The 23,384-nt window shown below is 41.7% G+C and overlaps 1 protein-coding gene across 8 annotated transcripts in view; it reads left to right on the forward strand.

Annotated features, from left to right (window-relative positions):
• The first annotated feature begins 8,160 nt into the window (after positions 1 to 8,160).
• The window catches only part of LOC126272424 (uncharacterized), a 35,477-nt gene continuing 20,253 nt past the window's right edge, over positions 8,161 to 23,384 (forward strand). For 3 of the 8 annotated variants that reach the window (XM_049975270.1, XM_049975276.1, XM_049975273.1), the window contains exons 1-3: positions 8,520 to 8,578; positions 9,698 to 9,801; positions 13,367 to 13,489. In XM_049975270.1, the coding sequence (XP_049831227.1) occupies positions 9,702 to 9,801; positions 13,367 to 13,489 (223 nt within the window). In that variant the 5' untranslated portion in view covers positions 8,520 to 8,578; positions 9,698 to 9,701. Of the gene's footprint in view, positions 8,235 to 8,519; positions 8,579 to 9,697; positions 9,802 to 13,363; positions 13,490 to 23,384 lie in introns of those variants that run through there. The other 5 variants (XM_049975272.1, XM_049975268.1, XM_049975269.1 and 2 more) reach the window with 5 other exon arrangements.

A 23,384-nucleotide genomic window follows, 5' to 3' on the forward strand; every position in this document is an offset into this window, starting at 1 on the left:
GCATACGAATGGCTTTCGCATCGGGTCCTTTTGGAACATTAAATCGTGCTTGAAAACTTCGCCTTGTTGCCGTAGGACTCTCTTCTAACCTGTGGTACCCTAGCACCGGAAAAACGCTTTGTTCAATGCAGTGCATGGTTTTAAACTCTTCCTTCGGTACGCTAACTTCCTTTCCAGTTTCAATAGTGGAACTGATCGCTCTGGGCTTCGGATCACTATTTCTACTAGGCATTACGTATGGCGATTACAGCGCCATCTGTTAGCAGCTTTTGTAACTTATTTCAAACTGCTGTATAAACTTCTTACAGCTTTCACAATAAACATGCCGTTTACTGCATTCCTCTATCGATCTTTGTTTTCGAGATATTTAATTTTGAAATCAGGGAGTCCTTTTTTGGACACCCTGTACGTACACCGACGGAAAAAATCACAACACGAAAAAATAATAGAGAGTAACGAAATTTCAAGGATACATTTGTCTAGGTAACATTTCAGTGATTAACATAGTGAGATGACAAGGTAATGTAAGGGCGAGATTAGCCACTGCAGACACGAAAGGCTGGTACATTAATAACCGTGTAGCCGCCAGAATGCAAGCACGCAAACGCGCGTGCATTGCATTGTACAGGTGCATGATGTTAGCTTGTGGGATGGAGTTCCATGCCTGTTGCACTTGGTCGATCAATACAGGCATGGCTGTGGATGACGTTGGGGTTATCATCCGATAGTGTCCCCTATGTGCTCACAAACTATTTTATATTCCGGGCAACCGCAGCAATTGAAAGGCGTGATGTTAGGAAGATTTCCACTTGCAGTTGGTAAAATTATTGTTTATTAAAACACGACCGATTCCGCGGCTTCAAGCCGCATCATCAGGTGAACCTACATGATAATAAGCAAAGAACAGTGTCACCACATTTTCTGGACATGCAGATTAGTAAAGGTATGTCTAAAATATACTCACAATGTTACAATATCATAGGCAGTCCCATTTCTCCTAGTCAAAATTTACTATTCTGAGAATGTCGTCTATACTATGGCGAGCAGAAGATAAAGAAGACGTGCCGATTCTTTAAAATGCGTCTGCATCGAAAAAGAAAATATTGTACAGTGTGCGGAAGGTAAAATTTCGTTTAAAAAAAAAAGAGGCCGGATAATCGCGGCACACTCAAATTACTATGTGGAAAGACTCAGGTGGCAGTGTCTTGACAGTGTGACAGCAGGGCAGCTCAGTGCGAGGCAAGGAAAAAGCGGCCCTACGAACTGCAAAGAGAGACTAGCTGGCTGGTGGAACGGATTCTATTCATGCGGACAATGCGACGTCATGTATTTATGACTAGGAGCGCTGGGTCGCTACCGGTACAAGCCACAATAGTACAGAATTTTATTGTGTACTAGCACCTAGTCACACAAACAACCAAAATTAGCCAGAATTCTATGGTGGTTTAATTCCAATTGGTTGTTCAATGTGAACTGTCCGTTTTCTTTTTTATATCTAAAAATTTCCTCTTCCTCTAATATATTCAAAATATGGCTTTTTTCTATTTCTGAAGTATTTTTAAATTTTCTGAAGGGGTTGTGATGCTGTGGCCCACGTCACTTAAGTGCGCCGTTAACGTAGATAGCGTGTTATTTAAGCTAAGGTCAAAGGTTGTATCTACGGAGGGAAAGGAGGAAAATCAAAAGCAGAGAATGAAAAATCGAACAGTGACGTTATAAGGTCAATTAATGGTAAGTTATCAGAAAATCAAGCACTCATAGTACAGGCTGACAAAAATAAGACAGCGGTAGTATTCTTACATGCGGACTACTGAAGCAAATTTCAAATTTTTTTAGGAAGAATTAGATAATGATAATTCGACTTGATTTAACTGCAAAATACGTAGCGAAACTATAAAAGCTCTCTAGCAACTCGGAAATGTTTCGTAATAAAACTCAAAAGAAACGACTTTTACCAGTGCACCCAACGGCACAAAATCACGTGGCACTATCAAGCATCACAAAACAGGTAAATCGTTAGGTCCGATTATGAATGCTATAAGGGGGGGGGGGCGGGGGGGAGGCGCAAGTTATGAAGTAGAAAACCTGCTTCCAGGCTATTTGAATAAACATTTCCGACATCCTACTAATTTCAGCATAAAAATACGAAACAGCTTATAAACAATTTGCAGGATGTTATCTTACCGCCAACCACGTCTATGACGACGTATGATGTCAATAACATCTATGCTAATATACCTCAGACGCAAAGTACCATCGCGGAGAATCTGAGTACCTGTACGGACAGACCATCAAGGAGATGGAAGAAATGTTGGCTACATTAGAAATTGTTTTATTTTTAATTATTTCAAATTTGCAGATAATTTTTATTCGCAACAAGAAAGCTAAGCCATAGGCTCTCCACTTGCCTACTGCATAACATTTTTATGACCATCTTGCAGCAAGAATTTATGACGAAGTTCACTCAACATGCTAGAAGACTAAATTCATGGACTAGGATGATGTTTTCGTATTATATTATGGTAATAATATACAAAGTGACCAGTTTCTAAATAATTTAAACTAAAAGAATGACACTCCAAGTGATCTAAAAATGGAAATATAGCCTTCAATATTATGAGAAAGAAAGTTGCCACTCACTTTATAGCGGAGATGAGTCGCCGACAGGCACAACAAAAAGATTTTCACACTTAAAGCTTTCGGCCAATGGTCTCTGTCAGCAATAGACGCGCACGCACACGCGCACACGCGCACACGCGCACACGCGCACACGCGCACACGCGCACACGCACACGCACACGCACACGGAAATGCCATTCGCACCCGTGACTGCAGTCTCAGGCAACTGAAACCCCTCTGTGAGTAGCACCACCAGTGCATGATGGGAGTGGCGACTGGGTGGGGGAGGCTAAGGTGAGGAGGGTGAGGGATAGTCAGTGGGGATGGCGGACAGTGTAGTGCTGCAGGTTGGGTGGTGGGCAGTGGAGAGGTGGTGAGGAGGGGCAGTAGCGGAAAAGGAGAGAAATAGAGAGTAATAAATAAAAAATAAAAATAATAGAATAAAATAAATAGAAAAAACACTGGGTGTGGTGGTGGAATGATGGCTGTGTAGTGCTGGAATGGGAGCAGGGAAGGGGCTGGATGGGTGAGAACAGCGACTAACGAGGGTTGAGGCCCAGAGGGTTACATGAACATAGCGTGTACTGAAGCGAAAATTCCCACCTGCGCAATTCAGAAAAGCTGGTGTTGGTGGGAAGGATCCATATGGCACAGGCTGTGAAGCAGTCATTAAATTAAGGATATAATGTTTGACAGAGTGTTCAGCAACAGTGTGGTCCACTTGTTTTCTGGTCAGTGGTCATTCATGCGGACAGACAGCTTGCTGGTTCTCATGCCTACATACAGTGCAGCACAGTGGCTGTAGCTTAGCTTGTTGACCACATGACTGGTTTCACAGGTAGTCATGGCTTTGATGGGATAGGTGATGTTAGTGACCGGACTGGAGTAGGTGGTGGTGGGACGATGTGTGGGACATCTCTTGCATCTAGGTCTATTGCCTAGCATGTAAACAGATTGGTTACAGGCCAGCAAATGGCCGCCTTCTAACCAACATACAACTATCAGTGGCGCCGAGGCAGAACCAGCTTTCATCAGAAAACGTAACAATCCTCCACCCAGCACTTCAACGAGCTCTCGCTTGACGGCGCTGAAGTCGCAAATGATGGTTTGTGGTCACTGGGATGTACGTTACAGGGCGTCTGGCTCGAAGCTACCCATGAAGTAACCGATTTTTAACAGTTCGCTTCACTGTTGTGCTTCCTGCTACTCAAATTCCTGCTGCAGATGCTGTACGATCACTACTACCATACGAAGAACACGACGGTCTTCCCTCTCGGTAATGCTGCTTTGCCGTCTGGGCTCAGAACGTCTTGAGATCGTACATTCTTGTGAGCATTGCTGTTATCAGTCATTTACAGTGACTTCATTCGCAGAACAACATTCAACTTCTCGTAGCCCTTTTGTACAACAGTGAGGTTGTGATGAATGTGTCTTTGTCGCATTAAAGGCATTCTTGACTGGCATCTACTCACTACGTCCAATCTCAAAGGAAAATAGCGCCCAGGACCGTTACAGAGTGTATTTAAAGCAAAACTGATTCGCATTCTCATAGTGGCTACTAATGCCATACTTACGCGAGTTGTGCGACAGCGATCTTCAAGATGTAGAAGCACTCCTACCACCTTATGTTTATATCACACGGCTCCTTCTTGTTGTTGCATTTATTTCCGTCAGTATATAGACAATGCCACTTGTCTTAAATTTTTATTTTCAAGACCAGTCTTGAGCTACACGCTCATCGCCAGCGGTCCTACAGAAGATACATGCTAAAGACAATGTTTTATGCGAATTTTGCATTAGACTGTCTAGTCGTTACGTGTATTTTATTTTTAGGCCCTTATGGATTTTTCTGTAGAGATGCAATGATTTTATCTGGTTACAAGCACGACCTAGTTTTGATATGAATAAGGCTAAGCGTGCCTCGTAACACGAGTGATTTATTCTGTCGTCGAAGATGTCAGAGAATTTGAAGCTCCAACCAACGTCTTGGTAAGGTAGTGCACGAAACACTACACATACAGAAACAAACTATAATGCAATGTTACATGGCAAAGCTTTTATATGCGGAATACGTAAGGTAACGTGATAACAGGTAGCCTAGGGGCTAGGCAGAGAAACGATACTTCACTCAAGAAAGAAATCTAGTTATTAATTTTCTGAACCATTTCGCAAACTGTGACAAATAGTTAATCTCAAAGGAGATCTGTAATGACAAAGGGAATGAAAAATTAATTCATTGTATTTGTGCAAGTTTAGCGTGGCACAGCAAACGTTACTCAGGTACTGCATAGGAGCGGCGGTGCGCCGTGTAAATTAAAATCACATCATCCTTGAATATAAGTAATTATATAGAAATGTTTGCGAGAGCGGCTCCTTTGTTCACCGTTTATGCTACGGCCTCCACCTGAGCAAGCCAAGATAAACCTTTTCTCCTGTTTCTAAATACCCTACTCAGCTCTACCGTCACTTGTCTTACACCAATATTACACCATCATCGTGAAGAAATGGAAAAAGAAATTATTGTCGGAAGGACACACTCAGCATATGGGAAAGTCAAAACGACCTTCGGTGAAATTAAATGCAAGGCGGGTAGCATTAAGAGTGCAACGGGAATTCCACTGTTAAATGCAGAGGAGAGAGCGAATAGCTGGAAGCAGTACATTGAATGATTCTATGAACGGGAAGATTTATAGAAGAGAGAGGGGATCCAGTATTAGAATCGGAATTTAAAAGAGCTTTGGAAGACGGAAGATCAAATAAGGCAGAAGGGCTAGGTAACATTTCATCACAATTTCTAAAATCATTGGAGGAAGTGGCAACAAAACGACTGTTCACATTGGTGTGCAAGGTATGGCTGGCGACATACTGCGGCGGGGCGGGTTAGAATATTTGGCTCTAACATTGGTAGTACTTTGTAGGGAGCTATCTAGATGCTTGTAAAACAATGAACTGGTAGCCAAGATTGTAGCAATTCTTTTTATTCCATGATTACCGGTTTCGGCCAAACTAAAGCCGTCATCATCGGATCATCCTCCCTAGATCCGATGACGACTTTGGTTTGGCCGAAACCGGTAATCATGGAACAAAAGGAATTCCTGCGATCTTGGCTACCAGTTTATTGTTTTACATTCATCGCACTGTTCATATTAAATGTCCACCTACCTCAGTACGGCTTCAGCTCGACGTCCCTTCACTCTGCAATCGTGGGTACTTACTAGACGGCGAAAAAGCAGCGTTGAAGAAAACGTCTCCTAACACCTACCCTGCAGAGTACGCATAACTCTATTGGTGGAAACAGTTCCTGAAAGTTCCTATTTATCAAGATTTAGGGTGTTAAAATGGTGTATTTTTGACTGAAATAAGCGTCCTGAATGAGAATGTACGTTTGGAGCACGGCATTGTATGGTAGTGGAACATGACTCTGGAAAACCGGAACCGAAGAGAATCGAAGCATTTGAGATGTGGTATTACAGAAGAATGTTGAAAATAAGGTGGACTGGTAAGGTAAGGAATGAGGTGGTCTTGCGCTGGATCGAAGAGGAAAGGAATATGCGCAAAAAACTGACCAGGAGAAGCCACAGGATGATAGGACATCTGTTATGACTTGAGGGAATGACTTCCGTGGTACTAGAGGGAGCTGTGAAGGTTAAAAACTGTAGATGAGGACAGAAATTGGAATACACCCGGCAAATAATTGAGGCTGTAGGTTGCAAGTGCTACCTTGAGATGATGAGATTGCCACAGGAGCACAGAAGAGAAATTCGTCGCGGGCCACATAGAAGTTAGAAGACTGATGAATAAACAGACTCGACAGGCTTGTAAAAGCACTACCTAAGTGTGTACATAGTGTGATTAAAACTGAGGCTATTGTTTAAAAACATATAAAAGTTAAGACAACGCTTTGACTTTTTAAAAAATATGATAAAATTACCCCAGTTAACAGTTAAAAATTTTATAAAACGTCTTTCATCGAAGACGTATTACTAAGATCTAAAAGTGCAAAACCGGTTTTACTCACCCACTTTTAACGTCACGAATTGCGGGATACCCTAGAAAAAGCATCAACCATGTACCTCTAATTTCGTATTCGAGTTCATTGTTGTATGGGAATATTGAATACATTACCAACACAACCCATCTCCACTGATCAGTAACATCTTTGTCGTCGTACAGTCACGAACATTTTAGCTTTGTAAGCATTGAAGCAGCCGCGGAATATAGGTGTTTCGTACTGGGACACTTCTGGCGTTGACGCCTTCAGAGTGCTAAAAACTTAGAATTTCAGACCACAGTTTATAAATTCACTATAGGCCTCTAAACTTCATTTGGTATATTATGTCGGTTCATGTCGCCAAATCCTACCGCATCACATAATATCTAAAATATGCGAACCATTATGAAGCGTACGACAGGGGGGTATTTTTTTGCATAATATTGGCCGCTTTGTAACATTACACTCATAAACGCAGGGAGGCAATAATGACTGCTTATATAGTTCTGTGTTAGATGTTATTAATTTTACCGTCACAGGCTTATGAGCTGTAGAATATTTGCACACATCGACTAGATAAACTGTTTTTAAAATGTTACGATTTCGCTTGATTTTTGGTGCCTTTCTGTCCTCCTTGAGATTTAGCAGCTGAAATTTTTCAGTACTTCCGTTACTACTTTGCTAGGCAAACATTCATACCGTCCACATTTGCATGCGCTCAATGTTATGACAGACTATTAATTTAAAGAATCGCACCTGTTGCCGTGCCTTTCCGCGAAACCGACTTCATGCGATTGTAATACTTGCCATTTTACTGATTTTCATTTTGTTAACTCTGAATTTTGTGGTAATTTAAAACTCATAATCCCACTCATATTATAAATCCAAGCACTGGAAGGCACACACGAAAACTGTCCTGAATTGAAAGATTTCCAAAATATATAACTACAAGGAAATACTTGAACTTTATAAGAGAAATAAATTCTTTGTTAAGGTATACAACCATCTTTTCCATAATTGTACATACGATTTTTTTATTGCTGCTTTAGTTTTATTATCCGTGGTAATGACGCATTTGCATGAACATCTTCAGGTTAACCACAAAACTGGACATTTTCAGAAAATCCAAAAGCTCAAAGCAGTCAGCTGACGAAAACGAATACGCGAGTGAACTCTGTTCCCTGCTTATGAACCAAAGATTTTTCATCAAGGGATTATTTTAAGCTGTTGGACTTTTTACAATTATTCGATTTAATGGTTAATCTGCAGACGACACGGCACTGATTCAAAATCTCAATCTTTTAATAGAATAAAATAAAATATAAATTGCGTCGAAGTCTATCCTATCTCCAACTGAGTGTTGAAATAATTCAACTGTTCTACTACCGAGTTAGAAATCCAAGGACCAGTCACAGGTGCCTCCACTAATAGAGTTAGACTAATGTTAAACAGTCATACATAACTTCATCCATCATAGGGAGGAGAGGGAGGAGGGAGCCTCCAACTGTACCAGTTACGTATTTTCTTATGTATCTTTATACTGGACTATGGTCTAATGTAAACAGGTACTGCGAATGATATGTATGTGTGAGAAGTTCTTCGCGATGAAGGGAGCACAATGCACGTAAGTAATATTCACGAGAAATACTACCCTAGAATAACTGAAATTTTATGAGATCTATTTGCCGGCGCTTATGGTTGCAGTGAGAACATAATAAACGTCCGCGTGGGTAGAGAGAGAACACAAGAATGCATCCCCAAGCAAAACAAAATCCGTTCCTCTTCATATCCGTGCGTCGCGATACATGCACCTTTAGATATGAGCCCCATACGCTAGCTGTGCTACAGGTTAGCGCCGTCTGCCCTCAGAGGGCGTGACTGATGCTACGCTATATTACAGGGGATCGCGACAGGGATTGGCACTTCTGCTCCAAAGTTCGTCGGTGATAATTGGTGTTACATCAACAGGTAGACAACTGTTCCTTTCTTTTAGCTTGAAATTAGAATATATCGTAGAAGGCGCTTGGTATGTTCTCAGGATTGAAGGCGGACACTCGTTTCGTAGCTCTTATCAATATTACATTATACATAGTTTTTTTTTGTATCATTGACTTCATAATTCTCTCGATTATACGTGAATTAGTGTTGCTTAAATGTTTATATATATTTTTTGTAGACTTTGTCTCTGACATTGAGCAGCGTCTTAAGCCAAGTTGTTGCTTTAGCCCCAGTTCACGAGCAGTTTCCAGACTATAAGTATTTTTAGCCGTACATTCATCACTGGGTCTCGTGTTTCCGCGAGTATTATCTGCTGGACATGGTAGCAAAATTTTATAGTGTACTTAGTTGCTGTTAGGGTATTTCATTATACGAAACTATAGAGCTATTCTTTGAATATTTGCCATGCTCCTGACATTTTTCTTCTTTCAGATTTTTGAAGTGTTGAGACAACTGTATTAAGCTATAGCCCTTCGTACTTACCTCCTTTTGCTAATTTCATTGAGCTGCGTAGACGGGATGTTAACCGTTTCTGAATTCCATCACCTTTCAGCTCAAAGTTTCTTATTCAGTACCGTAAAATGGAACAGCTACTCCTTATTTCGCGGTGGTAGTGGTCTTAAATACAGTGATACGGTACTTGAATACCCACCAAAACGATAGACAGCAGTATTCATTAAATACAAGCAATAGGTATTGCTAATGATTCCGGTAATTCTAAGGAATAGCTTGTAATTTGAGCTCCCAATCTAAGCTTCCAACGTTAGATTAGACGGTTCCAAATGGCATTACCTCGACATTGAGTAGATTCTGCAGTGTTTCAGATAGTTCGTAAGCTTTCATGCAGCCGTTAATGGCAGTCAGTTGGTATTTCGAATAGTTACAATCTAGAAGTTGCTTATAGGTACTGCAGCGACTATAAAGGCTCTCGGTTATCACTGGAGTGTACTCTGCGTTCTTAATAAATCTGAAGCCCATTGACTATTGAAGTTTTGTCTGTTGGTCATCCAGTGACTATTTGTGCTAACTATTTCTATTGTAGCGAGTGTGTGCAAGTAACGATACCAACTATGTTATTTACTAGTGCAGATTAATGGCGGCTCCAGCAGACGACGGTAACGAGGAGCAGCAGCAGGGGGTCGTCACCGGTGGCGCGGAGTTTCCAGGAGACCAACTGCCGCCCAATGCTGGAGGTACGCAGCAAGCGAGTAGTAATTCACATACGAAGGGTGGCAGCAGTAACGGATTCCTCGTATCAGCTCATTTCGTAACCTCATAATTCTGCCAAGATCTAAAGTGTTTAATTAGTTAAATGAGGAAAGTAAGGAACCATGAATTACGGGTAGTGAAAACCGTAGCTTGATGTGTATGAAGTCGGGTCGAATAGTTACGTATACTTCTGGTATTAGAATACTTTCTGTAAGTAAATGACGTAACGGATCCCTTGGTCACCATTGTGTAAACCTGACCAAATAAGTTAGTCTTTATCGGTTTGGATCTGAACTAATTACAGGGCGTTGGTTGACAACGCCACCTGCTTAAATCTTCACTATCGCCTCAAGTGAATTTATGGTATCAGCGGTTCTTGCTTAATGTGCAGTTACTGGAAATTAATTCACTGATCATAGCCAATTGGGTGATAGTATACGGTAGCCAGCGAGAATCACCCTAAATGCCTTCTTTCGGCAGAAGGTAATTACACGTTGTCTATATGGAGGACCAGGTAAGTCTTGTTCTTACCAACTTGGAGATGGGTTGGCGATTTCCGAATTTAGTGAACGGTAACAACAAAATGCGCACTCAGCCTGGTAAGCTGCGAATCTAGAGGCTTAAGTTGGATTTGAATCACAATGTAACATTGCCGTAATAGATCGATGTGTAATGCAACCCCCCCCCCCCCCTTTTTCCCTCAACGCGTGCCCGCCATTGCATTAACATACTTATCTAATTTGATTTTGACGAAAACTGCAATGTGATAATTCTAATACAATAGGACGATATACCAGCTACTTCTGTTTACGAGCCATACAAAATTTCGACCGAAAATTGAGTAGCTACTGACAAAGCTAAAGCAACATTGCATTACGTTAACTGCCTTTAACGCATGTTGTTAATTGAGACGCAACATAGCGGCCGTGTGCACCGAAAGTGCACATTCACTTGGTTTTTTTATCGGTGTCAGGTTCTTAACTGAGCCACGAACGCTAGTGCTTATTCGCTGACGTCATTCCACCTTCACCTTACAAAACTATGGTGGAATAATGGTTTCAGTCGGGTTATGGTATGTCTAGCAACCACAATGCAGTACAGTGGCTGTGATTTCTCTTTTCTTACCTGGTAAGAAAGATGTTACATCGTCCTAGTGAAGCGGCCGGATTCAAATAATTGTATTCTTCCAAATAGTAATAGCCGCCATTGAAATAGCGTCAATCACAGGTTTCAGAAATTAGGTAGCGATGGTGGATATTCTTGCATCTCTAGTCATCCTGATTACCCTTAAGTTCTATTGACTTTCACTAAACACATGAAATGTTATGCCGAGCGGTGAGCTAACCGCTGTATGACGGTTTTAAAATATATTTCCGTGGTCGAAGGAGGGGCTATTACGCTGCAGGGTGCAGCTACTTGTTTACCGAGCTATTGGGAGTAAACTGCTGACCTTCAATATTTTCGGTTATACAGCTTAAAGTTGTGTAAAAACGGCAGCACCAAACCACTAAATTCTGTAATTCGTGTTTGTACACGGAAACACAGATGCGGTAGTGGCGATCTTCACGTATACCACTGCATTCGACTGAAGGTTCCTTGTGCGGTACATAATTGTCAGTATGTCATACATAAATGTACCCATTATTTTACAGTGCTCAACAGAAACATGTAATAGACAATAGCTGCCTTGGCTAACTGGCGATTACGTGCCTGACGTGACCTTCTCACTGTTAACTGACTTAATGGTATCAATGACTAACATGGTCTTACAATCAGAAGCATAAGTCAATAAATATAGGAAGTATCGGTTTTCATAATCTCATTTAAATTCTGATCCTAGATACTATAGCATAACGCACGCTATAGTTACTTTCGTATCACAGTTTGTAGTACTGAAGATCCCTAGACACGCAACAATTTAATTTCGTAGGAGACAAGATTCCAGACTAATAGCATGCACCGATTACTGGGATGCCCCGTTGTTAATTCATCTTGTTCGTTCTGCGATATCCCGCTTTTTCATACACAGACAAGGGGGATAACCTTGGATATTCTAGAACTTAATGCAAAAAAGCAGAGAAAGCTGTGAGTAGAGAAGTAGCTAATATAAATTCATCCACGTTCAGGTGCCTCAGATCTTTGTAATTATCTGAGACTGCGTGAGTGATGCATTTCGGAGCTGCTGAGCATCAAAAAATTCTTCACGAGAAATAAAAAAATTCTCGAGGCTAGAAGGCTCCAGGAGAGCCTGTTAGCTACATTGCTATTTTTGGCCACTGGACGAAATTACGAGGACCTCAGTTGGTCCTGTTGTATCCTGCAGTTATTAACGAAAATGTCCTGAACCTGTAACGTGATCTAGTTGACGGAGGAATAAATCATGGTAAACCAAAAGAAAATAAGACGTTCAGGTAAACGTTTATTCATTTATGTAGCATAAAATTACCTCTAAATTCAAGAAACCCGTTCGTTTCGAAGGTCTATACATGGCACTAGCACACATGTAATACAAAAAGTTAAATAAAAAATGAAGCATTTAGCAAGTGTTAGAGCTCAATTATTCCACACTAACCCTTCATAGCAGAGGGCTTAGATGGAGGCTGGAATTTTAATGCGCACAACTATTGTATTTGACGTATTAACGTCCACTGAATGTCGATACTTCCGAAAAGTATCGGAAAACCCAGAAACAGAAATGCAGAAGGTCCACGGACCTTTATCTGTGCCACGCGAAACCATTACGGATTTGTTAAAAAGATGGAGAAAGTGAATTTCTTGCATTTGTTCTGCTATACTTCGCACGTGTCCCAGAAACATCTACAGTTAACAATTTCCAGAAAATTGTCGGACCATTGGTACTATACAGCGTTAAAAACAATTTGTTGGATGTAATGACGGCGAGGTCGGCTATCGGCTGGTGCTACCCGCCCGACGTACCGACAAGGAGAGTTCGCCGGTCGATAACAAGTCCTAGTGGTCGGTTGACTCATTAGCAGCCTTACTAATGGTCTTCAGAGTAAAATACCCAACGCGACATCGTTGCCACTAACACCGCTACGCTGCCCCTCTTCCCCGTCCAAATAAGCGGCATATCGATCAAAGAAATGACTCTGGCAAAATTAAGCATTTCTGGCTTAAGTTTCGCATTAGTGCCTACTATTTATCGGATGGGTAACTGTCAGTCAGAACGACCATAGTTCATTTTCTAAATCGGACCGTGAGCTTTCCGGATTCAAATTGCGTGTAGAACGGCATGTAACTTCGATCTTGTCGTTTGGTAGTGGTAACCGATGTATCCGGACGCCTGCTTTGCAGGAAACTGGGCCTATTATTCTACTTCATACATCGGATTGCTTATAAATGGCTCTGAAACCAGTTAACGTAATTATGATCGTTCATCCCAGGTGTGAAATAACTCGTGTGTGCTTGCAGTATCAGTGCTAAGAGCGCTCTCTGTCTCCCTCTCCCTCCCCCTCTCCCCCATTCCTATTGCATAAGCTATGAGAGATGGCAATAATAGCACCCGGTTTTTGTCTCGTGTTGCAGCAGGGGACAGCCGTTCCCGATCCACATTTCACTTCAACGCTACTTCATACATATACATACTGGAAAGATTTCGGCGGGTGTACCAGTGGCGACAGCAGGCGGCAGGATCTTCGCAGCAAGCGGCAGGTACGCTAACCATGTCTCATTGGAAACCATATTTAACGGATAGAATTCCGTCCACGTGCGGAGATGCCAAGTAATATTGGCTAATCCTACATTGTAGGCCCTAACGGCTGGTGTTAAACTGAGAAACGTTTGGGCTCAGTGGCCGTGGTCCATATCGACTTCTCCCTGACCTTTAGTTCAAAGCTATAGGAGAGATCTTCGTTGCGTCATGTGGTTTCAAGTGCATCTATTAGAGGAAATTATGCATAAGATAGCATTGGTCGCTGCAGTTACGCTTAACTAAGAGCAGTTAGCGGGAGGAAATCGCTGGCGCAGTTAACGTGTACAGTATTGAGATAAAATGAATAGCGGTTTACGTTAGAAGAGCCGCGAGGAGGTAGCGGAAAGACACTTTCGTTGATTTTGTTGTCATGTCCTAAGATTGAGCGACGTGGCGCAATGGCTACACCAGTTGTAGTCTGGGGGGCCAGAGTCCAAATCACTCGTACCATCCATGTTCCGTATTTCAGTAATGCCACTAAGTTACCTGTATCCAATTTCGAGACAATTGGATTCAGGACAACAGGGTATTATTACCCGTAATACCAATCGGGACTCACTGTCTCATAATTAAACCCTAATTTTTGAGTGTTTCGCTGCAAATACATCACGGAAGTACTTAAACATGCAGTGTCATGTTTCTGCGAATCATTTTTCCACAAGTTCGTCTTACCAGCGGGCAATCGCGTTTTTAATTTTAACTTCCCAAGGGTCATATAACTGAACTGTGCAACGGATAAAATTGACTAAGAAAGATGGTCGTGATGACAGACTTGGTTGACCATGTAGTAATATTTAGTGTCAAGATTATTCATTTACTAAATTACTGATAAGAGAGAAATTACTATAGATTTAGATTACAAACCTTAACATATAATTACAAAATGTGACTGGGGATCAGAAAGAGTACACAGGATGAATAGTTGTTTAACATGAACGATACTAAAATCCTGTCGAAGTCGGGAGGGTAATATGAATATCTAAGGATATCTAATCTGTAAAAATACAAACCTATGGTACTTGATCGCTGAAAGCGACTACTTCGAAACGATCGTTAACCAGCACGCTTAACAGACGAACTGAATGTGCCAGTAATCTCCCCATAACATCATTCGAAATTATTGCTCAGTCCCAACATGGCGCCTCCCAATAACTTCGGAGATGATTCAGTACTTTATCTGAGATCAACTCAGCTGATCAGATATGGCACGTCATTAAGCAAAGCCATGGTCTGAGTGTGCGGTTGCGTTGGCTCTCGGTGACAGTGAACGTTATTCTCCAGATACTTTAGCGTCAGCATCTGTACGTCTTCCTGGCACTGACGTGACGATTTTAAGACACTACAGACTATATTTACAACGTTTCAGTTACCGTTGTTACCCTATGGAGAGAAGCAACCAGTACCTAACGCAAAATAGTGTTCAGTGACAGCTCATATTTTGACTGCAGTAGATTCATAAGACTAAAAACACCGGGGATTGAATACCTTAAAAGGTTGGCCACACAGGATCTCGTGTTACGTGGGTTTAACCGGAAACTATGGTAGCTTTAAGTGCTGTAAGAGACTTCACGATCCGCGATTCACAAGACTACAGAAACATTGGCCTGCAACTGCCAGTGTACGGGTAGAGGTAATGTTAATTGGTGTGATAATCGTAACAATCGCTGAATGTTCACTTTAAAAATGTAAATATCGAGTAGTATCAAATCAAATGGAATTAAACTACGTTATGATAAAAACAAGGTCAGTCAAGGAATACAGCTACACATCACGCTCAAAGCCGACTGTGCAGAGAACTCTTGCCTTACCGTCTCTACACCTACAAGGACACTCGGCAAATGACGTTTGTCGGGTAGATTTATCTACCCATCACCTTTATCTGTTATTCCAATCTCGAATAGCGCGTCGAAAGAACGAACACCTGTACCTTTCCGTACGAGTTCTCATTTACATTATTTTATCGTGGTATTTCTCCCTGTATAGGTCGATGTCAACAAAATATTTTCGCATTCGCAGCTTATCTGGATAGCCTCACATCAGAAGCTTAGATTCTGTACCGTTTTTCCCAGTCATTCACTTCCATACTGTGCTGTTCGCAAACGTTTTCTGAAATATCTTCATCAAATTAAGGCCGGTATTGGATACTAGTAAACTTCTTTTGGCCATGAATGCTTTATTCTCCTTTTTGTGTCGTCTTTGCTTCATCCGTCACATGTTCTTTCACTTCAAAGGTAGCAGAAGCAGTTCATTAGAATTGTTGTCCCTAATTTTGGTCAGGTTTTCACTGTCACTGCTGCTATTCATTAATTCATTTTTCCATTGACTCCAGTTCGTGTACTCACCACTGTTAATTCGGTTTTACGTCGTCGTATTTTTCTCTTTAACTCGGAACAGCAGTGGCAATACTAAAACATTATCACTCTTCCCGTGAAACTTCAATCCGGTTCTCTTTAATCCGCTACACTCAAATTTTCTTAGCTGCTTCTTTGGTATACAGGTCGAACAGTGAGGAACAGACGGCATCGTTGCTTTACGCCTTGTTAGAGCCAAGCATATACTCTGGTTTTAAATTTTAGGTTTCCTTCTGAACCTTCTGTATACTGCTAATTGCACCATTTGACGTCAACGCTTTTTCTGACCTTAATCGACCTTTCCAGATTTGTGTTCTACTTCGTCTCCGTAATCGAACACAACGTAAGAGATGTCTCTCGCCCTTTAGTTCCTAAACCCGAGCAGGCCCTCTGAGAGTTTATTTACTCTACCAATTTGTCTATGTATTGCCTGCAGCTGGACGGCGTCAACTGTCAAGGCCATCATATAGTGCGTCATGGTGGATGGCCTTTGTTTCCATATGGACTAGTTCAGTCTCACTACATCAAGAACTTTCTCCCTGCCCCACGCCGCAAAGGCCTTCACGGTATCACTCCACCTATTTTCACACAACGCTTATATTAAATCCCCTTGGTGCTCTCAATATTACCGCCTTTGCTCTTAACCTCGCTGAAGGTTTCCAGCGCTTTCCCACATGCTTTTCCCTATAGTAGAACAGTTTTTCGAGGCAAACTAAATAGCTACTTAATTTAGTGGTAGTTTGTCCGGTGTCGTAAACTGACATGCAGCCGGGAAAGCGGTGTGCTGACCACGTGCCCCTCCATATCTTCATCCTGTGACGCCAGTTCCGCTGAGGATGACACGGCGGCCGGTCGGTACCGTTGGGCCTTCAGAGGCCTGGTCAGTTTCAGCAGCAGTTTCTGTCACCGGTAAGATGCAGTGCTATCAAATGTTTCTTCCACGTTGCCTTCTATATACCTAGGTTCGTCTGCCCTTTCTAGTCCTCACTCTTAAAATGAAGTGCCTATTGCGTTCATTATCGCAGTAGGCACAATGTTACATCTTAAATTACACCTCATTTCGTAGAGAGGGAGTATCCCACTTTCCACACTGATTCCTCCGGAGATTAGTTAAGCATGCCTACCCACCATTATTGTAGCTGCCGCTGGGTACGAGCTTACCACTCATCTGCTTTGTGTCTGAATCATTAATTGGTATTGCTAGTTTAAATTTAGTGTGAACTTTCCTTCCTACTTGCGAAACCCTAATATTTCGGCTGTACTATCAAACACACATTCCCTGTCCGACTGATACTACAAAACAGGACTAGATTTACATATTTTACGTACTGAGTTATCAGTTCAGTGTGGTCACATTTAGTTGACAGCAGTAAGGACACCTGGACTTAAATCCGAAAATTTGATTTTTGTCGGCTTCCTAAACTGTTCCGTAATTAAATTCACATCCGCCCAGGTATACGAAGCGGAGCCCAATTATTGTCAGTGTTCATTCGAATCAGATCAAAGTTGTTACGTACAAAGATAAATTAATTTTTGCGATGTGGGATTTCCCTTTACAGTAATCCGATTTTGACTCTGTATTTTGTTTTTCTATTGAAATATTTCCTTTGACAGTCTAAATTCTGAAATCTTTCTCCACATCGGAGGAAGATCAATGGTTCAAATGGCTCTGAGCACTATAGGACTAAACTTTTGTCATCAGCCCCCCAGAACTTAGAACTACTTGAACCTAAGTAACCTGAGGACATCACACACATCCATGCCCGAGGCAGGAATCGAACCTGAGGTTCCGAGCTGTAGCGCCTAGAACCGCTCGGCCACTCCGGCCGGCGGATGAAGTTCCTTTTGATGTTTCGGCGTCATTCAGATTCTATTTCAGCACTTCTTAAAATACTTGCAAGTCTCCCATTTTGTAGGTTTGAGATGTTACTAAACCTATACGTTCTGTAGTACAGACCATACATTTTGAAGCTTTTGTTCCCGAAAATTTTAAAACGTATTGTTTACCTTCACTATAGCATGCAAACGGCAGCCCACCCACACTGGCACTGTAGCAGTCACTAAACTCTTCGAAAGACTTAGATGGTACACGTAATTAATGGAATGCAGTACTGTTGGCCATAGGTTTGGCGGCAGGAACCATCATGGAAATACTATACAAACTTAAAATTGGCGGTTGTAGTATTAAGGCAGCTGACAATTCACCTACTGCGACACACATGTCATTTAGTAATCTGGCAACTCCTGTTCTCGCTTGGATCCAGGGTCACCTGCAGCAATCTCCCTCTTGTGACACCTTAACCATAAGGCAAACTGATTATAAAATGATGTTCACGAGATCTGCGTGTCATGGTGGATGGCTTATGATTCATATCACATAACAGCTTCGTATGAGCGACATACGTTCCGGAGACGATTTTAATTTGCCGATAGCATAAGTCTTCCTTTACCTATGTTACCCAGACGGCGTTGGTTGGCTTGTCATGCACACGTAACTAAGTAGCTCTGCTCATTAAGAACCTGGTAGACGGTTGTTCCTTGCATGAGGTCGTTAAGCGACGTTGTGTACTAGTAAACCAGCTCAGATCTATGTAGTCATACCTCAGGAGCTACGTGCTGCAGACAGATAAAATTTCGCAGGTACATTGAGTGGTACGTGTGGATCTTCTCTGAAAACGTTAATCCTGAAGCAAAGGTTTCTGTACACCAGCTGCGAAAGGTAATAGTGATAAATGCATGCGTGCGGGGGTTGTCAGTGAGAAGTTAGGTGTAAAGATTATTGAAAGTCACGGAGTGCTCACATTCCACATTACTAGATTAATGTAGTCCGGGTAATTTGCGTGCTGCGAACTATGCTGCCTCAAGGTAAACCTGAGTTGAAACTGGATTTAGTGTGATAAATCTTCAATATAATTACAGCTCTTAATGAATGGATTGGCAGCATTTTAAATTTTTAAATTCGCTCAAGAACTGCGTAAGACTTGTTCCCTCTGGAAGCAGTGACACGTGAAACGTGTAAATAAATGGATCCACATTCCCCTATCAAGTTCCGTAATACAACTTCTGACCTCCGTCCGCAAGCCCAACTTCCCCCACAAAAATGCTTGTCCACTCTCAATCTCCTTTAGTGTACAAAGCGCTTTAAACAATCAAATAGACGGATAATGGAGACTCGACGGACATGAACATCCATGGCCACTTCTAACGGTAATGTTTCTTCACTACCCCCGCCGTGTTAAATTACATACCAATAACGGAGGTGCGCTGGAATGAGTGAACGAGTTGTTCAGCATCGTGTACAAATGTTCACGCCAATGAAGGGCGTAGACAAAAGTAAAAAATCACGTGATGGCATGATTTCGCAATTACATCCTAGAACCGAGGTCTGATATTTTGTAAAAGGACACATTCGTCAATGAATTTTATTAAGGAAATTCAAAGTACCATACGAATATTAAGTTTGTTGAGTGTGCAGCTGGTCCATTGGGTTTTACCGTGTAAAGCCATCCCCAGTACTGAAGATTGACCATAAACTAATCGTATACACGGCTTCGTATCAAATTACAGCGCACGTTCTGGTACTTCGCCTTCACGTTTTTTTCCTAGAAAATAATGAAATCGTGACAAAATACAGGTTAACGTATGTGGCTAATCTATCACGAACACTGCACTCAGAAAAAAATAGTACTCCGAGCGAGGTGGCATTGTGGTTTGCACAGAGGACTTACATTCGGGGGGAGACTGTTCAAACCTACGTCCAGGCATCCTGCTCCAGGTTTTCCGTGATTTCCCTAAATCGGCTCAGGCAAACGCCCGGATGATTCCTTTAAAAGGATACGGCAGACTTCATTCCCCATCCTTTCCTATTCCGATGGGACTGGTAACCTCGGTATTAGATTCCCTCCGGCAATCAACCAACGAACTAAATGTCACAGAAAAAGCTCACTCATTGTCTCAACGTCACTAATAAAACTATGCATTCTGAATACACGGTCGAAAAATACCGAGCTATTAAAATGTAATTTTTCATAATGTAATGATAGCAAAGTCATTAAGTGGAACTATTGTCCAATGAAATGAATTTTAGTAAAACGATGCATAAACGTCTTCAGTCGTGGAATAAGAATTAGTAAACAAAAATGTCATGTGTTCTTTTCTTACATAGATGAATTCTAAATTGCGTGGTTTTAATTATTTCTAAATTTTCTACGCTACACATGTATGCTTCGTCTTACAGTGGAAGAAAAAATATGAAGCAATAAGATTTCTACTCAAGAATTTTTTAAAAAGCGGTTAGGTAACACAAATGTTAGAACTCACGCACGATTCTGTGTCTTTCATAGTGGCGTTCGGAGGCATTATTCTTCTACAAATTGTTAGAGATTACCAACCTAGTTCAGTAGACCTATGTTTTTTGGCTGGGGGAAATGTCTTCGCTAGGTTCATCATATCCACAACTGTCATACGTTAACCCACAGATGCTCCTGGAGAGCTATGAGGGGCTTCCCACGTTAAACGACTGTACCACCTCATTAGTCAAAATAAACTGAAATACGTAAGGAATAGTACGTAGAATTTTGGTACTTCATCCCCTGTAAAAAATACTTTGTACATAATCCAACAATTACGAGGGAAATCAGTAAAAGGGGAAACAATGTAACTGGTTCTTCTTTGTTCTGATACTGGACATACTTTTGAGCACTTGACCATCACTTAAAAGTAGCTTGTGGCTCACTCCAGTACAGTAGAATAAACGACTGAAATCGCTCTCTCCAGTAAGCAAGGTATTTCTTCATTGTTGATAACTAAAAACGTTTCCCAACAGTCGGGTTACATACAGCCACAGCACAGGTGTTTCCCTCAAAGTAAAAAAGGTACTCTTTACAACCTACAGCAAATACAGAACAAGCTTTGAGGCTGAAATCTGAAGGACACGTATACATAATTAAAATTTCGGCAACTGCTGTAGTCCACTAAGAAATTATTCCAAGAAAAATGTAACAGGAACGACTCATTCCACGTATTAAAAGCAACAAAGAGTAAATCTGGAGTATAGAGTATCGTAGTATTTCAGAATACCTTGAGTGCCCCCTGTGGGCAGCCACTCTGCTGAGTCTTACATCCGAACATTAAATATCACTGCTAGCAGTGTGTGGTACGGTCTAGCAGCAGGAGCTGAAACTATGCAACCTACACGAACGTCATGTTTTGTTGGTAAAAACCGTTCAATTTTATGAAGCGAAAACTAAGTACACGTGTACCCACGGACTGAAAATGTCAATGAATTTGATAATGGTTACCAGTTACTTCATACAGACGTAACAGCTGATCCTTATCTGTTCTTTGTTCCACATCAAATTTTACGTAGTGAGTAAAACGGCTATTACACCTCCCCTTTTCTACTCTTCATGGGATCAGAAGGTAATCATAAATTGACATAAAGGAAACATTGTCAAGATCCAGACTTAACCGTCGTTAACAGTCGAATAAAATGAAAAAAATTCTGCTCTTGAATTGTTGCAGTTTAATGGTCCAATGTGATTTTCGAAAATAAGTTTCAGTACTTGAGCGTCCTGAAAGTGTGAAGTCGTTTAAACTGGTTCCATCGTTGCATAGGGTGGCCACCTTCACGCAGGTCCGCAGCTAGCGGTCGCGTTCTGGCTACCCCAGCACGGGGTCCTGGGCTCGATTCCCGGCGGGGTCAGGGATTTTCACCTGCCTCGAGAGGACTGCGTGGTTGTGTTGCTTTCAATTCATCACTCATGAAAGTGGCGAGATTGGACTGAGCAAATTTGTACAGGGTCAGATAACCAAGCAGTTGAGCGCCCCACAAACCGAAACATCGAATTGACAAAAAGGAAAGTGTTCATGGACATAATTCTTTGACTCCTGCATTCATACATTTCATGCTATTTTGAATCCTAAATCACATTTACGTCTTAAACGCTATTGCGTCATATCGCTGTGGTATTTCGAAACTGATTCTTACCCAAGAATGTACTGTGAATCTTGGGAAGATTCAAGTCTTCGCAGCACGTGAAATAAATTTGACCATTTGACGCTCTGGTTTTCAGTTATGAACACCTGTCCCTAACATAAGTCATCGAAAACACTCTTCACGCAATTTTTATCCAGGTATGCCGAGCCGAGAGGTGCCACCTTCTGCTGCCACTAGTGTGAATTTCACCCAGTGACTTAAGGCCATCAGTGCTGAATCAGTGAAGTTACCTTTCACCTCCCAAAACTCTTTTTATAGTTCATTCGCGTTCACTTAATCTTGGATATTTCGACTGCATATTGAAAGTCACAATTTTGTACTTTCCCATTCAAAGAAAGATATTTGACAGCGTGATCAGTCCTAGCTCACAAGCTGTGATACTGGCTACAGATTTCAGTTTCCACAAAATCTTAACACAATCGTGGTTTGACTATTTCGTTCAACCGATTCTTTCGTACTGCGTACGTTGCTTGAGACCAAACTGTCCATGTGAAGTGGTGAATTCCTTCATGTACTAGTTACACAAAGCAAAGCTAATTAGATGATCCCGGTGTAATCCACGTGGACGTATCTTACCATTTCGTTAAGAACACTACAATTTACAGGTGATGCTTGAAGTTTCCTGTTGGCTGGTGAAGCCATTAAGATTCTCGAACAAAAGTAAATTCCCAAAACCACGGCATACATTGTACAGATTCAAAAAATTATCATTGCATCAAAGTTTACGAACATGTATATAACAGATTAAAAATTACAGAATGATTACAAATATTTCATCGGGTTCCGACGCTTTATAGCTTGAGATAAGTGCCCATTCATTTGCACTAATAACCGATCGAAAAGCTTAATTCAAAGTTTTGCATTGCAGGTTCCATTTTGACTCTACAGGTGGCAAGGTGATAGGTCTGCGAAATGGTGTAATCAACAGAAAGCATTTCATGTGTTGTAGTATGACAGAATCTGTCACTACTGTGAAGGGTGCGTTCCGAATATAGATATAAAGCCACCAACGCATTTGGCGATAGTATCGATGATTAAGACACAGGCTCTCTGTAAAGGAAAAGGCTCCGTGCGACCACCTGTTGCAGAGGCAATAGTGCAGTGTCAGAAATGGGTTCCTTCGCAGCCAAAAGAAATCCATTCGTCGTGCGAGCCCCGGAAAGGGTATTCCTCAGCCAACTTGCGGAAGATCCTGTGGAAGGGATTGTCAGAAACCGTATCGCATACAGCCGTTGCAACACTTCAGTGCCAAAAACACCACCATAAGACGGGAATCTCATAATGGTTTCTAGGAATCCATGGAAGACGACGAATTTCCCCGGCGACTCCTGTTCAGTGATGAGGCGACGTTCCACCAAAAAAGTGAATCGTGACAATGTCCACATACGGAGCACCTCATTGTTACAGTGGAGATTGAGATTCTCCAGAGGTAAACGTATTCCGTGCTGACCCGTAGCAACGTTTCCGAGCCCTACTTCTTTCCCAGGAAAACTGTGATCGATTTGA

The sequence above is a fragment of the Schistocerca gregaria genome, chromosome 5, assembly GCF_023897955.1.
Source record: "Schistocerca gregaria isolate iqSchGreg1 chromosome 5, iqSchGreg1.2, whole genome shotgun sequence".
NCBI classification, from domain to species: domain Eukaryota; kingdom Metazoa; phylum Arthropoda; class Insecta; order Orthoptera; family Acrididae; genus Schistocerca; species Schistocerca gregaria.